The sequence below is a fragment of the Carlito syrichta genome, unplaced genomic scaffold (assembly GCF_000164805.1).
Source record: "Carlito syrichta isolate Samal-C Ts95f unplaced genomic scaffold, Tarsius_syrichta-2.0.1 Scaffold314276, whole genome shotgun sequence".
Lineage (NCBI taxonomy): Eukaryota > Metazoa > Chordata > Mammalia > Primates > Tarsiidae > Carlito > Carlito syrichta.
Window position 1 is genome coordinate 534,662 of NW_007258372.1, and position 24,515 is coordinate 559,176.

The 24,515-nt window shown below is 40.1% G+C and overlaps 1 protein-coding gene across 1 annotated transcript in view; it reads left to right on the forward strand.

Annotated features, from left to right (window-relative positions):
• Positions 1–24,515, forward strand: part of PGR (progesterone receptor) — a 65,165-nt gene that overhangs the window by 24,758 nt on the left and 15,892 nt on the right. The window contains exons 2-3 of the mRNA XM_008071282.2: positions 5,354–5,470; positions 23,081–23,386. Coding sequence (XP_008069473.1) covers positions 5,354–5,470; positions 23,081–23,386 — 423 coding nt within the window. The remainder of the gene's footprint in view (positions 1–5,353; positions 5,471–23,080; positions 23,387–24,515) is intronic.

Genomic DNA, 24,515 nt, shown 5'->3' on the forward strand with positions numbered 1-24,515 from the left:
ATAAGAGAGAGTATGTGATTAAAAAGAAGAGATGTGATATTCAGTCCTCACCCCGCTTCTTTTCCCACCCTAAAGCAGTCCATTTTGCAAGGAGAAAGAGAAAACCTGGTGCTCTATTAAAAACGTCAGGTAGCGTTTCCCCAGGGGCAGTGGATGCATAGATGGAGGGCAGCGTCTCCTCTTCAAGTGGACTCTGTTGCTCATCGTTAGGGGTGGCTTATCACCATGGGTGCTGTTGCTGACTGTCTTGTAACTTTGTGGTGAAGGTGTGGGTGAACACCAAGGGGATTAGGAAACAGAGCACCCCGGGTGATTTAACACAGCGACTCTGTGCACTTGTTTATCATGGCAGTGTCATGTTGAACCGAGAAGAAGCAATAGTGTGCACATTGATCCACCAGCCAGTTTATGAGTGAGTTTATGACCGCTAAGCGAGGGGACCCAGGCACGGATGTGTTTTTCCAAGCCAGAATATGCATGGGGGACTGTTGTCTGAAGAAATGCCGTAGCAATGGATGTTAGGTTAGATTTCCAGTGCCCGAAGTAGAACATTTTGCAGGTATCCAGGGTGATGTTGCAAAAGAGCCATTGCTCTGTGCCTGAACTTTCTTCCCTGGCACAAACAGCCAGGTACCTGATGAAGGAGTGACACGTGGAGTGGAGTGGTCCTTTCTGCGTTCCTTGCATTCCTGGTGGCTCTGGGTCCTGGCTGCATGCCAGATTGTCCTAGTCAGTTATAGTTGGAACTGACTGACTGTGACATTTCTTTAGCCAAAAAATCTCCAAGAGGCCACAGGTCCAGTGCCCGATGAGGGTAGCTGTCTGCTTCCAAGATGGCGCCCTTGCTGCATCCTCACATGGCAGGAGGGGCCAGAAGAAGCAAACTCACACCCTGAAGCCCTCTCTCAAGGGCATTCATTCCGTCCACGAAGGTCGCACCCTCAGGTTCTAATCACTTCCCAAAGGCCCCTCTAATTATGCCCTTTATATTTTGCTTGCGCGATGTTGTATCTACTTTGCACTTTCGATGGCCCGGCACTTGGGATCCAAGATGGCCATAGTTAGAGTGGACTGAGCCTCTAGATTCTTCTGGGCCATTCCAGTCTGCTAGGGGCTATCCAAAATGATAGGAGTTGCATCAGCCTCTCAAGGTCGTGACTTCATACCAGTGCTCTTAATTATCAGACATATTCCTTCACACTCAAACCTTAACTGGTGAACTGCTAAGTCCTTTTGTCCCGCCAGACTTACAGGAATTGCATTCTGTTTGGTAACAATAATTTCCTTGTTTATACTTCAATATATGTTTACACTGATATAGTATTTATCATCAGTCCTTTCATACCAGACATCCTATCTCAGCTGTTCTTTATTACAACTTATATATAGTTGACTGGGTGACCTCTTCAGGAACCTGTTTAGGAAGAGTATCTTGGGGCTTTATTTCCTGATTTTATGGATGTTTGAGTATACCTTTACATTGCCTTTAAAACCAAATAACTTGACTAGGAATATAATTTTTGGGTTATATCTGTTACCAAATCTAAATATTTAGGATTTAGGAATGTGATGATCACAATTATAGTAGATATGCATTAAGTGTTCGACTATTCTGAGCTCTAATATTCCTTAGAGGTTATCGTACGTACTGATGTTTTCACTTTGCTTACCAAATTTCATCCAGTTACTAAACGGTGTTTGAACTTAAACAGTATTGCTTCAAATTCTATACTCTTAACTTCCTGTTCCACCTCTCCTGGTAACCTAAAATGTTTAACTTTGTAAGCTTGAGCATGTTATTAAACTTCTTTATGCCTCAGTTAACTCTCTATAAAATGAGAATAATAATACTTCCAAAAATTGCTTTGACGATTAAAGAAGTTAAAACATTTGAATAGCTCATGACAATGCCTGGCACATAGTAAGTGCTTAATAATTGTCTTTTATTTTTGTTGTCTTCATCTTATGAATAATAAGTTGCAGATCTGAGCTTTGAACAATCTGGCCTCGGTAACTGTGCCACTCAACACTATAGTATAGTATCAACAAATAAGATGGCATTTTAATTTAGTGGAAAAATGAAGGATTATTCAATGAACAGTGTGGGGACATAGGAGATACTCATGAATACTTGCTGAATGAATGAGAGTTTTGTAAAAGTATAAATACACTCAACAAATATTAACAAATAGTTATTAAGCACCATCTAAGTCTGTACAGACAGACTGGGAATATTTTAGTCTGTTCCTACTACAATGACAAAAATACCTTAAATTAGGTAATTTATAAAAAACAGAAATTATTTTCTCAGTATTCTGGGCCTGGAAGTCCAAGATCAAGGTGCCACAGGTTCGGTGCCTGATAAGGGCAGCTGTCTGCTTCCTCACATGGCAGAGGGGGCCAGAAGAACCAAACTCACTCCCTGAAACCCTCTTCTAAGGGCGTCCATTCCATCCATGAAGGCAGCACCCTCGAGGTCTAATCGCTTCCCAAAGGCCCCACCTCCTAATACCGTTGCCTCGAAGATTAAGTTTCAAGATGAATTTTGGAAGTGACACAAACCCTCAGACCAGGAAGAAAACACAAAAATGAGAATAGATGTATAGTAATGAAATTGTAGCTTGTTTTGAATTTCCTTAATTTGTCACAAAATTTCTCTAATAATACAAGTCATGAAATAATTTGACCAGATAATCGTAAATTATCATACGTATTAAGTTTGAGGTAGCTATAGAGAGATGATTGCAAGGTCAGAACTCAGGAGGAGATTTGGGGACCATCAGAAAAGACGATGAGACTACCCACAAAGTGTGTATGGTGGAACACCACATAGAAGGAAGAATGGTTGGCCAAGGGACCTTAAAAGGAACTGCGGGGAAGACAGGTGGAGAGTCAGGAGAGAGGTGCTGAAACAGGAAGCAACGGCAGGTGGGGGAGAAACCCATGGCAGATGATTCGGGCAGTTGAGGAAGAAGCCACACACAGCACTCAGGACTGAAGGAGTCTTTTGTGTTGTTAACCCAACTAGTAAGAACAGTGCACATGCAAGTCAAGTGATGTAGACGGAGGAGGAAGGGAAGTTAGGGAGAGAGCGAACGTGGAGATGACTTTCCTAACTTCGTTTAATGACCAAAACAAGGGATGAGTTCAGGGAGGCTCTAGAGTGAGAACTCATTCCTTTTTCTGTTTGTTTTGATGCTTGAATTTTGGGGAATGGAAAAGCAACGAGAAAGCAAGACATCATCGGGCAAGGAGAGACTCGAGTTGTTAGGAGAGAAAGGAGGAAATTGCCAGAGCAAGATTTGAAGGCAGGTGGGAAGGACTGGTTTCACAAGCATAGGCAGAGACCGCTGGAAGGGAGGATCTTCTCTGAGATGCTGAAGAAAGGGATGCTGCTGACAATCATTTAAGAAGTAGAAATAAGACGAGTGAGACCATTCCTGCAGCTGTTGTTTCGATCAGACTTTTTCAGGAGATTTGTGACCTCAGAGCAGAGAGTAGGAGAGCCTCCCTTCAACCATCAGTTACATCTCTGTGTACTATTTGCTTAAGTTTGTTTTCTGGATAGGGTTTTCTATTTTCTATTTCTCTCTATTTCCTGTTCTGTCTTATGAGACCAATGTAGGGTCCGGATGGATGGATGGATGGATGGATGGATGGATGGATGGATGGATGGATGGATGGATGGATGGATGGATGGATAAATGGATGGATGAATGGATGAGACAACAGATAGAGAGACAGATAGTAGATGGATGGATGGATTCGATAGATAGATAGATAGATAGATAGATAGATGGATGATAGACTGGCTTACAAATGCTTAGCTCCCCTAGTCATTCCTGTAGCCTGAATATATAATTTGTGATAAATCAATCAGAGTAAAATTAGAAAGTAGCACGCAGTCCACCCAGCTAAGCTCCGGTAGGGCTGACAGCATGTGCACAAGGGTAGCATAAATATGAAGCTTCATGATGACCCTTTATGAGGGAAAAGCCCAGCTCCCGGGACTCCCAGACAGGACAGCAAAGGCTAGTGTGTGAGTGCACAGAACATGAGTCTGTGGTATCTGTGTTTTTCCAAAAAGCGCCCCCAGGCCAAGCGTCACTTTGTTGCTGGCCATCACTCAGACACAGCCTTTTTAGCCTTTTTCCTTTCTCCCTTCACCCTTTGGGCATCCTCTTGCCCCCCTGCCTGATTCAGCACATGTCTAAGATGCCTCTGTGTTCCGTGACCACAAACTTTGACCAGAGGTGTGATTCCGATTTCAATGTTAACTCATGTGAAATACCACGGAAATTCCGCGATCTTTTCAAATTATTTGTATGCTTAAGAAGTATAAGCAGGCAGATGATATTAAAAGACTCACCGTTTGTTTTTTAAAAATTTACTGGAGAAAGGTAGTGCCAAAAAAAGGGAAATTCTTCAATTGATTTATGTTCACGTGCTTAAGCTGAATTTTTCTTCATTTTTGTTTAATCTAAATAAATCAGAGTATTCTATGTCATATTAAGTAAAACACTTGTGGTTTAAAAATCATCTTTGTTGAATACTAAATACATAGCGTAGACCTTTTTAAAGATAAAGGTAATTTTCTTTATGTAAAATGACCCAGCTTTTGATGGGTTTTATACATATATCTCTTCTACGATTCTTCTCTCTTTCATTGAACGCTTCTTTCTGTTTCAAATTGGTCTTCCTTTACCATTATTTCTATTCACAAGATTTTCTAATTTGTGGTCAAAATAAACCAGGCATTAAATGTAGTACAGTAAGTGACTTTTTTTTTTTTTTTTTTGCATACTATTCACAAGCATTAGGCCCTTTAAGAGAGAACTAGCTCCAGGGTTTTCTAGTAGAACTAAGCAGATAGATTTTTTTTTTAGGGTCTATTCCCGAGACTTCTTTAATTCTTTAGTCTGTATCTGTCTTCTTGAAGGCATAGGTGTCAGAAGCAAAAGGTTTTACTAGCACTTAACTGCCTTATGCAAGCAATGCTATCAGCAGCATGTAGCTGGTCTTGGAATGACAGAAGGTCTCAGGCAACCTGATACGGACACCATCAAGAAGATGCACAGAAATCTTGTACCAAAGATTTCTGAAGGAGTCCTAGGATTGCCTGTGAAACTCTGTTTGCCTCACCTGGATTCCGGAAAGCACAGGTGGAGTATGGAGCAAGTTCATGGGATCACTGACTTAGCCTCGCCAAGCAGGAGTCAGCTGAGAGAGTTGTGCACTTACTGATACGTCCTGTGCACTTACTGATACGTCCTTTATTTCAGTTGTCACTGCATAGAATTTCCTCCAGTCTTTAGACCACTGTAAATAATTTTCTTTTTTTTTTTCTTTTTAGGGCAGCATAACTATTTATGTGCTGGAAGAAATGATTGCATTGTTGATAAAATACGCAGAAAAAACTGCCCAGCATGTCGCCTTAGAAAGTGCTGTCAGGCTGGCATGGTCCTTGGAGGTAATTCTGATGTTTTTTATCAATAATATGCTGCCTGATATTTACACTGTAAGACCGTGAGACAATTTTAACGTTCTTATCCGCCTTCATTCTTGCTTTGTTTTGTCTGTCTTGATTACCGGCGGTGACTCTTCACATTTAAGTGTCTGAACAAAGCCACCAATGCCATGTCACTAACTTTATAGATTTCCAGCATGTTGAGGTCTGTTGCGAGAAACAAGAAAACCCCATTTGTCTGTACTGCCGATGAGTAGATGCTGTGGTTTGTGCACTGACCTGTCATCAAGTAGTGTGAGTTGACGTCTGGGCTCTGCCACTCACCTCCCGTGTGGCCTGGCATAGGTCGCCAGCCCTTTCTGGACATCAGTCTCCTTATCTGTAACATGAGGGCACTGGAGTCCCTTCCAGCTCAGAAACTGAATCTGCAAAGTGGCCAGATACATTGCTCTCCAGCTCCTCTAAGCTGACCAAAGCAGGTCAGATGGGGTAGGAACCCATTTGATGGAGAGTCGTTAGGTTATTTGAACTCTCCCCATAGTTGTGTTATTGCTGGAACCACTAAAACTTTCAGTAATATAGCAGACATTTAAAAATTGGCATGAGATGGTGACAGTGGTTCGAATGAAAATGAAACAGTGAAGGAAATCCAGAGAGCCAGAGTTACGGAAGACAGTCCTACTCCCTTCCGTGTTTTGGTTGTTTTTGTTTTTAACTTAGCCACGTCCTACATAGCAATGTCTGAGAATCGGTCTTGTTCTATCTTGATATAACTTATAGAAAACATAATCAGATATGTACATAATTGTCAAAGCTAAAACATTTCTTCAGTGCACCATCTATAAACAGCTTGTGTTCCATCGATGATACATATTTTTTCCTTTGGGAAATGTATTTAGATCAATATTTTTCAAATGTAATGGCTACCCAAACGTTACCTCCTCTCTAAAACATTTACCAGCATGCCCAGACAAAATTAATCAACCTGGCAACACACTGGGCACATTATATTAACTGACTTAATTATATCACTCATAGTATTTTATAATTTCTTGGTTAGAGATTTGTTTTCCCTAAACTGAGGGCAGTGACCAGGTCGACAACTGGGCCTGGCTTAGGTCGTCTCACTCAAGATCTGCTCACTAAGCAGACCTCCACTCTCAGCAGATTCACATTGTTTTGGGGTCCCATGCCTCGATGGCCTCCTTTTATATTTCCACTTTGCCTTCAGCAGTCTTTGGGCGCCTCCTAAATTTTAAACCTTAGGACTTTCTCACACGATCACTCACCTAGTTGATGTTGGAGCCAGAAGAAACACGCAGAGGTGTTCTGACTCCTGGGACACCATCATTTTCTCCACCACGTGCTTTGAAAATGGCGGAGCTTCAAAGGCTGAAGCCGAGATGCCATCAGGATCTTCCCGTGTGAATGTTCTCCGAGTAGCTTTAACTCTTCAGTTTTATCACAGAATAGAAACGACAGAGTTCAGGATAGAGCCTTCTGAGTGCTTCTGGGGATCGATGGTGCAGCCTAGAGAATTTTGTGTCATACTATTCTAGGTCTTTAGCTGATCATTCAGGTAGCTCTTATCTTTTATCATCTTTCCTCTCCAAACTCCGTGTGTTCCTTTAGTCTGCTATTCTGGTGCCTCCAAAACACTCTACAGCCTTCACAGTTATATTTCTATACTTTCTATATTATTTATTTGCACTAACTCTAATTCCTTCCTTCCTTCCTCTTCCCTCCTTCTCTCCTTCCTTCTTTCCTCTTTTCCTTCCCCTTCCCTCTTCTGTTCTCTATTCTTCTCTTCTCTCTCACTTTCTACTTCCCTCCCCCACTGTTTTTCAACAACTATGTTTTAAACCTCACTACTACTTAGCAGGTACTGGCCTAAGTTCTGGGAATATAACAGCAAACAGAGTGGACTAAACTGCTTTCGTAGAGCCTGCGCTCTGGTAGGGGAACAACAGATAGAAGCATGTCAAATGAGGACAAGTGCTGTGGAAAAGCATTAAACAGCGTGAGTTAATAGGAAGCGTCAGAGAGAGTAATCATCCTGAACCCTCCACTCTGATTAATATTTTTATTCCATGTAGCCCTTCCTAAGCAATAATATCGCTGAGATCATGGGCTTGAGGTGCTAGTTATAATTTTTCTGAAAGACATTAAAATCAATTCTTAACTATTTACATGTATATTTAATGCCCCCCCCCCAAAGCAGCTCATGTACCCTGTAGATGTTATGTGTTGAGCTCCGGAAAGGGGATGTTAGGCCTCTATTTTCTGAGTGTCCAATGTTAAGCACCCTTAGTGCTATCATTGTGGCCTTTGGGCACAATACCGTCTCACCCCTACTAAAACAATGATAAAGCAGAGGGGTCAGTGGCCCGAGGGAGGTGTAGCCATTGCTCTGCAAATAAAGAACGGGAAAGAATGAATTCTGTTGGGGAGAGAGGGCAGAGCCGCAGGAAGGAGGCTCGCTGGTAAGAATGGAAATTTTACAAGTGGAAAGGAGAAAGGTGTTCACGGTGAAAAGAGTGTGAGTCTGAGAAAAACACGACACATCCCAGTGATGATGTTTCTGGGAAGTACGTAATTTGGCGGCAAAGGGAAGAAATGAAGCTTGACAGTCGGCTTGGGCTTGGCAGTTGACGTTCCGTCCTGCAGGCAGCGGCACCAGCGGTCTCCATCATCTGTGGAATAAGATCCAGCTCCCCAAATGTGGGTCGTGGAGCCTCTCAACCCCTGGCAGTTGCCCTCTCTTTAAAGCCCACCGCTCAGCAGGCCTTTGTGACTCCTGTGGTGCTGGTCACCTGCTTTCACCTGTCCTTGCACGTATGTCAATTGCATCTACACCACTGTCCCAATCCTGATGAATGCTTACTTACCCTTCATACTTGCTGCAAGTGGGACGTTTTCCTGTGAAACCTTCCCCCCGCCGAATGCAGGGTTTTCCTATCTGGGGCAGTGGAAGCCCTTGAGCCAGCTGGATGGGAGCCGGCCCAACTGTTCTTATCTCAGCATTCCCTACTCCTGTGGTGGACAGGGCCAGCTGGACCGTGGTGGGTGCCACCAGGCACCCCAGGACAGTGCAGTCACTCTCTCCCTCTCTGCCATTCTGCACACCTTCACTGTGGGACTTAACTCGTTTCTTTATAACTCATTGCTTTATAACTGTGTACTAATATCCCGCTCCAGAATTTTCTCCCATTCCGAGATTGAATTATTGGCAAGTAAGAATTTCATTTTAGTGTTTTCAGCACCAAAGCCCTTGTTTACGAAGTGTTCACTGGGTTGTCACTCAGGCTGGAGTGCAGTGGCAGGATCACAGCTCACCGCAGCCTCAACCTCCCGGGCTCAAGCAATCCTTCCTCCTCAGCCTCCTGTATAGCCGGGACTACAGGCACATGCCACCATGCCCGGCTAATTTTTAAATTTTTTGTAGAGACGAGGACTCACTATGGTGCTCAGGCTGGTCTTGAATTCCTAGGGTCAAGCCGTCCTCCCACCTTGGCTCTCAAAGTGGTGGAATTACAGGCATGTCACCTCTTTGTGCTTTCTAAAACTTAAAGACCATCTCTAGCGATTTCCAGGATGCAGAAAGAGTGTTTGGAGGAGGAGGAAAATGGGGTGTTGGTCTAACGTAAGACTTTTCATTTGGGGAAAAGTGGTAGGCCTTGAAGCAGCCTTGCGTTCTATGATTGTATTTATTTTAATGTTCTTTTTGTTATAATGAAAAAGTGTTTTTAGAAGATCAAAGCAAGAGAAACTGGCGTTCATTCAAGGGAGAGACTTGAGTTCCAGCCAACGACAAGCCAGGAATTCAGTAAGAAATAGAGTAACAAGGAGGACATTGCTTCAGAGACGACCCAAAGCTGGGAAGAAAGACAGGGGAGTCCATTCCAGGAACATGGACTCAAGTGGCATCAGAGCAGTGTCAGTAGCAGGCTCAGCTTGGTGCAAAGCATTGGCGCTCAGTACGGTCTGTTTATATTTCTTCTGCTTTAGAGACAAATTGGTTCCAAGATAGGGTGAAACTCAATTCAGAGCTAAATTCCCCAAGCCTCAGAGATTAGAGAGAGAAATAAGCAGAAATATAGCAGCGTTATCATGGTTCAGGATTCATTCGTTCCAAATTTTGTGGTGCTTTTGTGACTTTCCCATGGTTCCCTGTTGCCAACTTGTTCCCCAGTTCTCATGAAGTCTTAGGGTTTTCTCTCTTTACAGAATCGACTTCACTCAGGGAACCACCTTGTATGTCTGGTGACTATACAATTTTTTGTCAAAATAGGACACTTCTGAGAATGAAAGGGAGCACTGTCAGTAATTAAACTGGGACAGCAGTTGTAAACAGGGACCGTCCCAGGCTAATTGGCCTGTGATCAAGCCTTCCATTCTCAGCTTAAAGATGAAAATGTGTTCTGGCCAAAACAAGTTCATAAACTTATGGGGATGTGGATGAAATAGCCAAATCTTTACTTGTATGATATCTAATACACAGTTTTAGTTAGACATCCATATTTAAGTTGAATAGAATGTGCTGATTTAGAAGTATGACTTTTCTATTTTCACCTCTCGTGAATAATTTTCTTCTAACTACTTTCATGCTCCTTTGGCCTCAGGGTCTATGGCTTCCCAAGAGTCACTTTTTACATCATGTTCTAGAGTTTGCCATCATTTTTATCTAAAATGTTTGATGTGTAACACTTTTTGGATACATGTATAGAACTGTAATTGGAAATTTATCATAAGCCAAAAATACTCCTATGCATAAGTTTTAATATTCATCCTGTGAAAGCTTTCTGTGACTCCCTATAATTTAACAACTTGCTGTGTCATTGAGCCATGAACTATATACCAAGGCTGCCAAGAATATTTAAAATGAGTACCTTTTAAGGCACCTGTGTCTGCATTAGTCAGCTTTTGGTAGCGGACCCTTTTTTTATATTTTCTTCATTTTTGTTATATCTTATAAGGAATGAGTCATTGCAGATACTTTAAAGTGACTGGTACGTCCTTCCCTAACACTCATTTCTTCCTCACAGATAGCACTGTGCCAAATTATTGCCCAGCATCTTTACATGTGTAGTTCATGTGCATGAATTCCTAAGTACTTAGGATTATTTTGAGTATTTTGAATTGTATAGTGATGCCTTCACAAGACAACTTACTTCTTTCATCACTGTTGTGTTTTTGAGATTTATTCCTGTTTATGTACATAGCTGGGGTTTTGTTTTTACTTCTCTGTGCTATTTCATTTTATGAATATTCCACGGTGCTTTCCTCTATTCTTGTGTAATGGATATTTATTTATAATTTTTCACAATTATGAAATGTGTTGTAGTAAACACTCTTACCTGTATCTTTGTGCATGTATTTGAGAGGTTTTCTGGACATTATACCAAGAAAAAGAATTTCTGGTTCGTTAAGATGGTGTATCATCTTCAGTGTGACCTAATCACCAAATCACGTGCCAAAGTATTTGCTTCCACCGATGTGTGAGAGCTCTTGTTGCTAAGTATCCTCACTTGCACTTGGTATTTTCCTGTCTTTAAATTGTTTTAATCTGATAGACATGAAATTGTTATCTAATGATGGTTTAATTTGTATTTCCTTGATCATTAGTGAGAGTAAATAATTGCTTCATGTACTCATCGGTCATTTGCATTTTATTTAATAATTGTATTTTCTCTTGTGTGAACTGGCCGTTCCTATCCATTGCCCATTTTTCTTTGGGTGGCTTGTCTTTTTTTTAACTGATTCATGGCACTTACCTCTGCACTCTAAACTCATCCTTGGTTACATATAATCCTGTCTCCTGTCGTTTTACCTTGCTTGGAGGTAGTCTCTCCACTCTGTTGATTGCTTCCTTTGCTACGCAGAAGTTTTTTAGCTTGATGAAATTACACTTGTCTATGTGTTTTTGTTGCCTGTGCTTTGAGGTCTTACTCAAAAAACTCTTTGCTCATACAAGTGACCTGAATGAAGCATTTCCCAGTGTTTTTTTGTAGTAGTTTTATAGCTGTATGTTTAACCCATTTTGACTTGATTTTTGACTATGGAGAGAGTTTGGGGTCTAGTTTCAATCTTCAGTATAAGGGTATCCGGTTTTGCCAGTACCATTTTTTGAAAAGACTTCTTTCTCCAAGGTATGTTCTTGGAGACTTGGTCCAAAATGAGTTGACTTTAAATGCATAGATTCGTTTCTGGGTTTTCTGTTGTGTTCCATTGGTCTACATGTCTGTTTTTTTGTTTTATTTGCTTGTTCGTTTTTGTTTTTTGAGTCAGCGTCTCACTCTGTCATCCAGGCTGGATTGCAGTGGCACAGTCACGGTGCACTGTAGCCTCAATCTCCTGGGCTCATGTGATCCTCCCACTTCAACCGCTGAGGTAGCTGGGACTACAGGTGCGCACCACCATGCCCAGCTAATTTGTGTGTGTGTGTGTGTGTGTGTAGACAAGGTTTCACCATGCTGTCCAGATTCATCTTGAACTTCGGGGCTCAAATGATTCTCCCACCTCAGTCTCCCAAAGTGCTACGATTACAGGCAAGGCATGAGCCACTGCACCCATCCTATGTGACTATTTTTAAACCAGCACCATGCTGTTTTGTTTGAGTTTCCTCATTTCTGACATTCAGACCCTTTGGATAACAAAATATGAAACTTGAAAGAACACTGAAAAACGTAAATGATTTTACAAGCTCTTACAATAGAATATCAGGGGTCAGAAATATGTGTTTGACATGTCATGACATACATTTTGGTAATGAGCAGTTCTTTCTTATCTGCTTCAGTGACTGTGTTTTGATTTTCAGAATTATGTCTGCATTCTTTGGTCTCTTCATTGCATATTATTCTTGTTTTTAATGAATCACTTCCCTACTTCCAACAGGTCACAGTGAACTTTTACTTTTAGTTCACTGCCGTACAGTACTGAGTGGGCAGATGGCTACACCCTTAAGGATAGTAATATATCTTCTAATTTAGGTGTTCCGCTTCTGTCTTCTTTCCTTTAGAAAACATTTTTGTTTCATGACTCACACACAAAAAAATTCTGAAGCGAATACAGCTCTGTATTTTGCATTGGTGGTAAAAATGCGAAGCTATTATAAAAGTAATTAGACCTTTCAAAAACAGGTGGTGCACTACAGAAAAGAATGACTAGATGAAAATGAATAGCTATGTTTGCTGAAGTTTTTTTTTTTTTTAAGCCAGAGCTATTTTTTATGTTTTTTTACTTTTTCTTCTGTTTTGGTAGCTAGCCCCGTCCTCAAATTCTAAAAGGGTGTGTTGAAAAGCCAGTGACTTTCGTCCTGTTTCCTCTGCCACCTAGATATACCCTCGCTTGGCTTGGCAAGGAGAGTATCTTTCCGGGTAGAAAGCATGGGCTGTGCAGTAAAGTTTTCTGTTGTTGTTTTTGGTTTTTTGCTCCTACACCTGATAGCCAATAAACCTTCCATGCTTTTTCTGAAGAATTTCAGAATGCCTGAGTTTGAGACACAGTGGTTGATGTTGTCTCTGGAATCAGAGAGGCTTGCTCTGGGCCTTTAACTTTAACTATGACAAGAACTGAGGTCATTTCCCTCTCTCAAGAATGTTCCTCTCAGGAAGTACTGCGGTGACAGCTGCCACCTATCTTTCTAGACCTCTCTTCATCTTCGTCTTAAGGGAATCTTCTTTTCTACATGTACCCTGGCCTTTGAATCAGTATTTCTCACCTGACTCCCGCAGTGCACTGCACTGAAGCCAACAGCCATGTGAGGTCTTCCATCAGTCTGGTTGTTCGCCCCACACACCTTCTCACAGACACCGGCTAGGGATAGTCCATGAGGTGTTCATTCTCACCTCCTTGCTTAAAATCTCTCTGTGTTTATATGGGACTGCTTTTATGGCTTCCAGCTAGAACTATTCAGTAGTATCTACTATTTTCTAGACGTAGTAAAACATTCAGGATGAAGTGGTTCAGATATCTCCTCCGTTGCCGTCTGACTCTATTTGAAGGATTGAAACACATGCTTTTTAAAAAACCAACTCTAGCAGGGTTCTTTGGCAATTGTCTGCTTTCATTTTATATTTCTTGTTGCCTAGCTAGCATCTATGTTTGATATGAAATATACCCATAGGCACACTCTGTTTGGATCTGGAAATTGGAGGTGGATCCTGAAAAAGGGAAAGTCACAGGGACTGTTAGAGCATAGTGCCAGTGATCCCAGCCCGGCACATGGTTGTCATCCTTTTGTCAATCTGAAGTAGGAACAGGCATCTAGACATTCTTCCACCATTTTGTACAAGTGCTGTTGGAATGACTGTAAACTTACCTGAACTACAGAGATGCCTATTAGAACCCTCATCGTGTGTAAATATTTATCCCATTTTTTAATTGCCTGCTGATTTTTATCCTCTGTTTCTTCATCTGTTTCCCAGAAAGATTTCTGGCTGCCATCAAACTTTACGTTTTAGCATCCAACATAATATTCTTCCTTTGAGTCTACTTAACTGATTGAGCACTACCACATGTACACCTCATGTCATTCTTTCAATAAAAAATATTTTTGCCCGAAGCAAAGCCAAGACACATACCAGAGAGGCAACCGCAAAGTTGCACCTATTTCAGAACATGGCCTAGAATTAGCAGTCATGTTTTTAAAAATTTTTTTTTCCTTTTTATGTTACTGTACAGGAGTAGATAGATACATGAGATCTACCCTCTTATCAAATTAAATGTACAGTACATCATTGCTCATTATAAGCACAATACTGTACAGATCTCTGTATCTTTTTCTTTATGTACAACTGAACTTTATACCTGAACAACTCTCCAGTTCTCCCTTCCCACAGCCTCTGCCACTCAGCATTCTACTTTCTGCTTCTATGAGTGCAGCCATTATTTTATTCAGTCTGTCTACTCGTGTTTAAATGTTAGGCAAATCAGACCATCCTATTATTCGTTCAACACTACTTTCCTTCTCTCTGCCACCTTCTTCTTGCAGAGCACTTACTAGATATAGACTGGAACAGGGTTTTTCGTTCTCCAGAATCTTACTCCTTTTAAATATTTCCCATATCATCATGTGTTATATTCTGTGTAATGTGTTGAATTCTGTCTTTGAGTTCACCATTCTCTCTTGGGCTGTGCCCTTTACTTTTTTCATTGTAGTGATGATATATAACTATATATATATAGTTAATTTTAGACATTCTACTTGTTTTTTTTAAATAAATTTATTTCTTTTATAGTAGCTTTTTTCTTTCTTGTGTTTTCAATTCTTGATCACATATTTTAAACAATTGTACATATACTTATTATAAACCTTGGTGTTTAGTAATTTTAAAATCCCAAAACTCAGGATCTAGTTGTGCCATTGTATCATACTGGTAAGCCAGCTCTCAAGAAAGAAAGAAGTTGCCCGTGCCTTGAAGTAGAATAATTTCAAGCTGGACAGCTAGGCGAGAGAAACCTAAGATTAAAATTATTAGAGGAGACTTTCTTTTCCATACTGAGCAAAGAATGAAAGAGATATGCTTCCTTTCCATGTTCTTTTGTGAGTGGATAGAGGGGTTTTTCATTTTGAACCCTTTGATGTTTTATTGACTGTTTTAAGAGTTCAGGTATATACTTGAAAGGATGTTGGTTATGTTTTGTCTATTAGTTTTAGGTGTTCTAGAAAAGGGGAGTTATAAATTATCTATCTATATTATCAGTAAGATAGTTTTATGCCAATTTTATCAAAGTACGTTTATTCTTAAAGGTTTGAACTTTATCTATGGGTTGAAATAAAGAGCAAGGATGCAGAGTGAGAACAGTTTGGATTTTATTTTATTCTTCCAATTTAATAACTAAGGGACTTCGAGCACATACCTTAATTTGTCTACATTTCTGACATCTTTTATATTAAGACCACAAAATGGAGTTATTATGATAGTAGATGAAATGATACATTTAAAGCACGTAACATAGTGAGTGCTTGGTAAATAGAATGGTTTAATAAATGGTAGCCTTAAATGTCATTTATGTTTTGAAACCTTTTATACAAACATTATCATTCATAAAGTAAAGATGTGACTTTAATGCAAAGTATTTTTGTATCTTCTAAAATTTTTTAATTTTGTATTTGTAGAATCATTGAAAAATATCAATGCAGATATCTATTGGAGTTGAAGTTAATTTCAGAATCAGATTTGTAGAGGTATTTAATTAAATAGTGATTGAATATTGTTATTGTATATATTTATGTTCTCAAATCATATTTTCTATGGAAACATCATCTGAAAGACAGTGTGTATATTTTCTCATGGTAGAAAAGACTTATTTCTAAATGAGTGAAAACGTTTATCAGCTGAAGTTTTTTCTTTAAAGAAGAGTATCCTGTTTGGTGGTATGGGGCTTTTTCTACTCAGATTCATATACAGTGCCATTTTCGTTAAGCAAATAATCTAACTGAGCATAAATCTGAGAATCTGTTTTTTATTTTATTGATTGCCTTCTACTTGAATGTGTGTTTCTTAATTCTTGAAGTTCAATAACTTCATCAGGATTTACCACTATCTTAATCCATTAGTTTTTCTTGAAACAGAGTAAGCTCTTTTTTTAATAAAAAAATGCAAATATTATATATTAGCAAAATATTAACTTAATATATCTTCAAGTATTTTTTCTTTTTCATGGTTTCCAATGATAATCTGTATGTTGGTCCTCTGTTATCTGTCTTCCACATCCATTATCTTTTCTTTACTCACTGGAATCTTGGTCCTTTTATATTTCACTTTGGTAATTTTCCTCAGGTCTGAACTTCACGTTGTTTACACTGACAGTTCTCCTCTTTTATTTTTCTAATAAAAACCTATAATGTCTTTTTTTTCCTGCCATCTCCCATTTTATTTCATTCTGTCTTTTATCTTTTATTTGATGTTTTGTTTTTCTTCTTTGATTTTTTTGAAACATAGATGCCATTTTATTTTTTGAAATGCAGTGACAGTATTAAGTCAGTTTTTTATAGCAATTCTTCTTTACCTTATATTCTTCATCCGATATTTGCTTTTTACATTGTCTTTTTATTATCTCTAAAAATATTTTTGTTTAAGTTTTGTACTATGTGTGTTCTCTTTATTACACATTTAAATCTGTGTCATTCTCTCTTGACCTGCTACTTGCTCCGTCATTGTTAGTCAGTTTTCCTTGGCTTTCTTTCCCGTTTACCCATCCCTTATTTTGATTATTCCCTTTTAATCTGAGCCAGAAGACTTAAAGTCTCGTTATATTTATGATTAGGACATAAATGTAACTATGGTAGAAAGGTGTCAACAGCTAACGTTTGCAGGCATATGTAAGCTCCAAATTGCTCTAAACGTACTGAATTTGAAGGGTCTGTCAGACATAGAAGTGGGGATGCTGAGCAGAAAGTTGAGTCCTTGAGGCTAGAGTCCCTGGGAAAATCTGGAGTTATAATTATAAATGTGCCAATCATTCATGTCTAGATGATATTACAGATATGGGGCTAGAAGGAAACACCCAGAAAGAGAATATAAATGTCTGAGAAAAGTCTGAGGATTGAACTCTGGGTACTCCAAAACTTAGAAGTCGCAAAGAGGAAAAAGAACCAGCCAGAGAGACTGAAAGAGTGGTCACAAGAATGAGATATGTGGAAACCAAATGAATAGAATATTATGAGAAAGAAATCAACTATGGCAAGTACTACTGATGGGTTCATTAAGACAAGACTGAAATTGACCATTGCTTTTTGGCATGTGGAAATCTTTGATGACCTTGACAAGAATGATTCGGTTGGTATAAGGAGAAGAAAAACTTGATTGGAGAGGACTCAAGGGACAATTGTGGGGAGGAAATGAGAAGAGTGATGTCACTCTGTTGAATGGAGGCTACGTGGGAGCGACGAGTAGAGGATGCAGATGAGAGGGCAGATGATTTCCGAAAAAAGGCTTTGAGTAGGTGAGAAGGAGTAAGACGTAGTGCTGAAGTGTCAGGCACAGAAGCAGTCAGTGTATTTTAGCAGGAGGGAAGGTAGGGGACAGGGGAAGACACCCTGTAGATTCACTACACAGAAAATTCTTCAGCTGGAGCTTTCTTCCCTAAGTCTCCAAAGAATCGGTTCCTCTGCTCCGATTCTGTCCCTTAAAACCTCATCTACCAGGTTGAATGAGAGACAGCCATGAAGCCACGTTCTCCATCTGCTTTCTCAACTCTTCCCCTCCACCCTCCCGCCCTTGCTCACCCTCGACATCGGAGTCCAAGTCTTCTCTCTTTCCAGTAAAACAAAGCTCCCTTGCATCTCATCTTCTGATGATAGATACAGAGACTAGGGGAGGTGGGGGGCTGTGAGCCCCACATACCTGTTCTCTGATGAGATTACCCAAAATGTGAGGCATTCTTATTTTTCAGAAGCACAAAAAAATCATAATTACTACAAGTCTTTCTAAGTTGTTACTGAATTCCAAATGCTTTTTGCCATTGTCTATTTCTCAAGCAACAAATGCTTAAAGTACAGTTATATGAAGTTATATGGATGTTTTATGATTTAATAGTTGATACAGATTAGTAACAACCTCTTTAAAATAATATTGTGTCTAAAAATCCAACAAATTGATTAAAAAAAAGTCACACTGGTGTTCACATTCCCTTTTTGGTACTCCTTTGTTGTGATATTCTTCTTTCAAGCTCTTAAGTCAGGTCAAAAGGGCAACTTTAATAGCTTAGTGAATATTTCCTGGGAGCCCACTGGATAGCTGTCAGTTTATAAAGTTTCTATCTACACTGGTGAATAAAACAAACCTGGCCCCCAGCCTCATGAGACAGCAAGCCTGATAGAGGTGACTGTGCTCTGAAGGAAACAAACCCAGTTGTGCATCGTTTCTCGGGAGAAATTTATCAGGAGGTAATTTCATCAACAAACATCACTGAGTGTACTGAGACAATCCTGGGTGGTATAGTCTCCTACACACCTAGGCTCCATGGTATAGCCCATGGCTTCTGGGCTATAAACCTGTCTAGCATGTTCCTGTACTGATACTGAAGGCAGTCGTAACTCAGTGGTAAGTCTCTGTGTATCTAAACATACAGAAGTTACGGTATTATGATCATATGAGACCACCGTGGAATATGCGGTCTGTTGTTGATCGACATGTCATTGGGTGGTGTCTAACTACACAACAGTAGAGAACAATGACAGGGAAGCTACTCACAGGAGTGGTAGAAGATGTAATAATGTACACTTTTATTATGTAACAGACATTTGTTGAGGCACTACAAGACACTGAAAAAAGCACACACAGATGACAAAGAGCTGGTGCCTTTATTGAAGGTCACAGTCAAGGACAGGAAAGTTTTTTTTTTTAACTCTCTTCTTTTAACATTGTCTTCCCTAGTGTGTCTGACTATGTGGCTGCTAAAATTATGTAGATAACGTCAACCTCTTTTGAGCTCTAGACCCTAATTTAAAATTGCCTGGCATGGCAGAAATACAGGAAGATACTCCTTTCTGTATTTTGCTCTAACATATGACGGAACGAAGGCAGTTTGTGCCTTTATGGTTTGTATTTCATACAGCATCTGAAGAATTAAGGTTAACCATATATTTTATAACAGCTAGTTATTTTGTTTAACTTGCTGAACGAAAAATTGGTGGACTACACACTAAACAATGGAACTCACAAGGTCCAAATCGTAGGCTTGATCTCAAATGCAAACTTGATAAAGAAAAGATATTCTAAGTGACAAGAAAGCCGACTCTTTGTTGTTTACTGCTGCAGTCTTTTCCAAACTGTTCATTCCATGGGATATTAATAGGTTTTTAATGCATTCAAAAGGCCAGATATACTTGGGAAACAGTACATATTAACTGATTTATAATCTATACAATGTATTGAAGGTTCTGAGATGTACAAGGTAAGGCAGAAGCATGTTTTAACATTTCTAATGTGACATTGATCAAATATATATGATCATGGAAGCCTTTGTTGTTTGTTTGTTTGTTTAGGTTTTGGGGGAGGGGAGAGTAAGTGACGAGGAACACGTGGTAGCAGACTAGACAAAGTCTGGCTCCCCTTCCTTCCTCACTTCTTTCCAGTCAAGTTCTAAAGTGAAGACCACCATTCGTGAGTGTGCAGTGCCCATGCTAAGCACGCTACTGTATGCTTGACACATTATTTTATCTGGGCTAACCATGGAATTGTGAGGTGAATGTGACAGGCCCTATTTCAAAGATGAGTGAACCGATAGTTGGACAAGTAACCCACTTTAACTACAAACCTTTTATACAATAGGATTCATACCTAGATATGGTCAAACCAGTTATCTTCTTTTTTTTTCCCCATGATGCCACCCTTTCATCAGCTATAGATGGAGAAGAGAGTTATGACATCTTTTACGATGTATTTTTGAAAGACCAAACTGACATTCACAGTAGGAGGTGGAGAACAGAGCTGGAAGATGGTAGCAATTTAGCACATTAGCTAAGCGTCTCTTTTAAATCTTTACTGTAATTCTCCTCGTATGCAAAGTTCTCCTTCCACATACACAGCTGGATTCGCTCCCGAAGGATCATCAGTCTGGAGGTTTTGAGAAATAAAGGCTATTTGAAAGGACAGCCATGTGGTCTAGTGGAATGCCCATAGACTTTGAAGTTAGATGGTCTTTCCTGTTTCCTCATGTCCCTCCGGACCAGATTACACATGTTTTGTTCATAACACATACCACCACTTAGTATTATTTTACTCTCTATATCTATGGTCCCTTTTAACTTCCACCCTTTATCCCCAGGATATGAACTCCATAATACTATAAGAAAGGGATTGGCAGTAGTGGGAAACTGCCAGGGGAGGTGGGGCCGGGGGTGGGACTGGCAGTTGAATGAAGCTGCTAGGGGAGGGAGGGGCACACCTCATCAACAAGGATGGCTGCATAATCAACATTTGTATACCTAGATCTGAATTGTACCCCACATCTTTAAAATAAAAAAAAAAAAAGAATATAAGCTCCATGAAAGCAGATACTTGGTCTGTTATTCACTACTGTAGTCTCAGAACCTTGAACAATACCTGGTACATGACACCAATAAATGTGTTGAGAGTGAATGAAAGAATAAACGAAGAAAGCCCTTGATTAATCTCTCTGCTCTGGCATCTGTTAGCTTTATGAACTTGACCAGTTACTTAGCATCTGTGAACCTAATCTTCATCTTTAAAATGGAACTGCTAATATTTGTTTCAAAGAGTTGATCAAGTAGATAAGATGTAGGCATAACCTGGTTTGATATTAAGCTTTGCTTTTGATCACACATCCCTCTTTTTCCCCCCGTGACTCACATAAAAACTGAATCACAAGCAGAAATGTAAATATTTTTTATATTAATTCAGACTGCACCGCACACAATCAACACAGTCGGAGATTGTCTTGGAATTTTAATTTGAGTGTGATACTTCCTAAAATCTGCGTGTAAAGCAGTTTGCTAGGCTGTTGAAAGAGACTTCGCTGTGTCACAGAGTAATCAAGTTCTGGGGAAATTGGACCAGAAGAGATGTGAAAAAGAGAAATGAGGTTAAAGTAGATTGGAAGGGGAAACCATTTTGGAGTTATTATTGGGGGGTGGAAGGTTGTGTTTTATTTTCCATGAATCATAGAATTGTTGGAGTGGAGTAAACCTTTAAAAAAAAGTTCAAACTTTGTGCCCTTTCTCACAATCTCTTGCCCAAATCTCTTCTCCAGAGTCCCACCAAATAAAAATGTAGCCCATTCCCAAAACTCCAGGAAGACTACATCGGCGGCGGATAAAGCTTGGTCTTTATGAGTCCACGTCCTGTGAGCTCTCGTACTCCAGCATCGGGCGTGGCATCTTCTCTGCTCTTCACTTCCCCAGTCAACCAGAGGAGTTCAAGATACTTACCTTTTAGGACTGTTGTGAGGCTAAGACGAAATTCCTGACACATAGGAGATACCCCCCAGCCATGTTACTTGTGACTTATTCCTTCCCCCAGAAAACCCATTTGATCTCGGGACACAGTCTTGAATCCCTTTTGTTTGTTGACCCTGGCAATTGTTTCCCTGTCTCCTTCAAGTTCTAGCTCAGCTCCTTGGGGCTTTATAGAACAAGTGAAAATCCTTTTTCATTAGGACAGTACCCTGAGCTCAGGAATCACACAGAGCAAATGCTTGCAGAGACCAGGTCGGAGATGTGATTGGGGAATGGCGAGACAGAAGACAGACCACCGGTCTGCGACCAGTCTGTGGAGGGAGCTGGACAAACTGGAATGCCCGTGCCCCCTCAAAAAGCAACAGGCTTAACTGGGCCTCAACAGATTGTGGCCACCAAAGTAATTCAGGGCTGGGCTTGGAATTCTGGCCAGCATTGTTTAAGCCAAGCCAAACATGTCTGTGAGCCAGTTCAGGTACTGGAGCCAGCAGTCTCTGCCTAGATCATTGCAAACAGTCATCAGACCTCCCCTAGCTAGACAGCCACTCCATCCTGATAAGCAGCTGTGCATGCTTAGCACAGGGGAGCTGAACCCAGCCCAGGCTCAGATCACCAGGCCTTTCTCTCATTCACCCCCAAGGTGTCTGTGAACCAGCAGCAGCCCAAATGGGTATCTTAGGCTGATTCTACTCATCTCACCATTGGTCTTTGTTTTTTTCCTAACATACCACAGGGCATCAACGCAGAGATTCTAGAAATTATCCAGAAATACAAATGTGGTCTGACCAGCACAGGGTACAGATTTTCTCCTTCCTTAATTTAGAAGGGGATTTTTATTTTTATTTTAGAGTTGGAGTCTCATTCTGTTGCCCAGACTGAGTACAGTGGCATGCTCCCGGCCACCTCAGACTCGACCTGCTGGGCTCCGGTGATCCTTCTGCCTCAGCCTTCCAAGTAGCTGACACTACAGACATGCACTACCGCACCTGGCTAATTTTTTTGACTTATTGTAGAGATGAGGTCTTGCCAAGTTGCCCGGGCGGGTCTCGAACGCTGGGGGTCAGGTAATTCACTCACCTCGGCCTCCCAAAACGTGAGATTACAGGCTGAGCCACCGAGCCCGGCCAGAAGAGGGATTTTTAATCTTGAGCCTTTAAGTCTCATAATGGCCCATGGATTGATTTCAAGGAATCTGTGAATCCACTGACATTGTATAAAAGGATTTATATATATATATAAATATATACATATCTTTTATGATGAGATTCTTAGAAGAATAAAACCCTAACAAAGACTCAACAACCACTGTAGACTGTTTCAGTTAATATGGTCTGTAGCATTAGCTTGTGAAAGGCAGTCTGAAAGAATACTGATCAATTCTGAGCTTAGTCTCAACTGTAAGCTCTTGGTCTTTTCTCTGATGTTTTTTCATACAAAGCTCCATAATCCCCTGCTGGATGCTGGTGCAACTACCCTCACCCCACCACCCTAATGAATGCTGACATAACTGACTATTTAATCCAAGTCTGAGACCCGACATTTTTGTTGATTCTATGTTGTTTTATTAGAGTGAGGTGAAGGTTTATAATGCAATGATTCTAAGACTTAAGAAAAATAATATTCTGCTGGGGGACTGAGTTTGTATGTACTTAGATCAACTTATTTTTTTCCTTTTTCCTTCTCCGTAGGTCGAAAGTTTAAAAAGTTCAACAAAGTCAGAGTTATGCGTGCACTGGACGCTGTCGCCCTCCCACAGCCGGTGGGCATTCCAAGTGAAAGCCAAGCCCTAAGCCAGAGGTTCACTTTTTCACCAAATCCAGACATGCATCTGATCCCACCACTGATCAACCTGTTGATGAGCATTGAACCAGATGTGATCTATGCAGGACATGACAACACAAAACCCGATACCTCCAGTTCTTTGCTGACAAGTCTTAATCAACTAGGCGAGAAGCAACTTCTTTCGGTAGTCAAGTGGTCTAAGTCATTGCCAGGTAACAATAGTTTATATATAACAGTATGTGATAAAAATGTTCTATGTTTGTCACATGAGTCGTTAGTTAAATGAAACAGTTCTTGCTGTGGATGAACTTTAAGGTAAAAACAGCACGTTAATAGTGTGTGTTTCAACAGTCAGAATATTTGTCTAGGACCCCTAGTAGGTGTTATGGAAATACGAAGGAGGTAGACAATGCATTGAGTTCAAAATTACATACATGAAACAGTTAGGAAACGGCATATCTAGGTGTTCCACCACAGATATGATAGTTCAGAGAATGATAAGTCGATCATTTTTTCAATGTCCCATTTATTCTAGACCTTAACTTATCCAACCTCAATTGGTTGAAAACCAAACTGAATGTATCAACTCATATAACAAATCAAAATAGTATTCTGAGTACGGTAGGTGCCAAGAGTCGGTGAAGAAAACAAATTCTAAACATCCATCCATCCATCCATCCATCCAGCCATCCATGCATAATAGCACAGAGAAAAATGAACTTCCAGTCACTACTTCTCTGATTTATACCCGGGCAAGGGCATGTAGCCTAGCAACAGAGAGAATTTGGATTATATCATCATGGAAGAATTTGGTCACTCTGCTTATCAGCTGTTTTGCTCCCTGAGTACAGCTCTGCAGGAACCAAGTGTTTGAAAGAATTACAAGGATGAAATTCTCACTTGGTTAAGCCTTTGGCTGCAGAACCAGAATGCATGTGTAGTAGTTGGTTGTGGAGGCCTTCATCCCATAATTAGAAATAGAATGTTTTTTTAAAATTACATTCCCTTCACACCGGTAATATCCTTATACTGCTTTAGACCAATTTATTTTTCCAGTATCTGATCAAGAACTAAACACATTATGTACTTTGAGTCCCCAAGCATATTCAATAGCATTTCTTTCAAAAAGAAAGAATTTCTTCTCAATGTTCCTTAATATATTTCTCAGTTATTATTCTACCTGAAAGGTTTGAAATACAATAGATGAATCATTATTGAAAATTCAATTACATGAAACAGAAAGAAAAAATAGATTCCCGTTTGTTGAATCTTTTAAAAAAATACATACTGAACAAGGTTAATACAATTTGGTATTCTAGTAGAGATGAGGTAATTTTATAG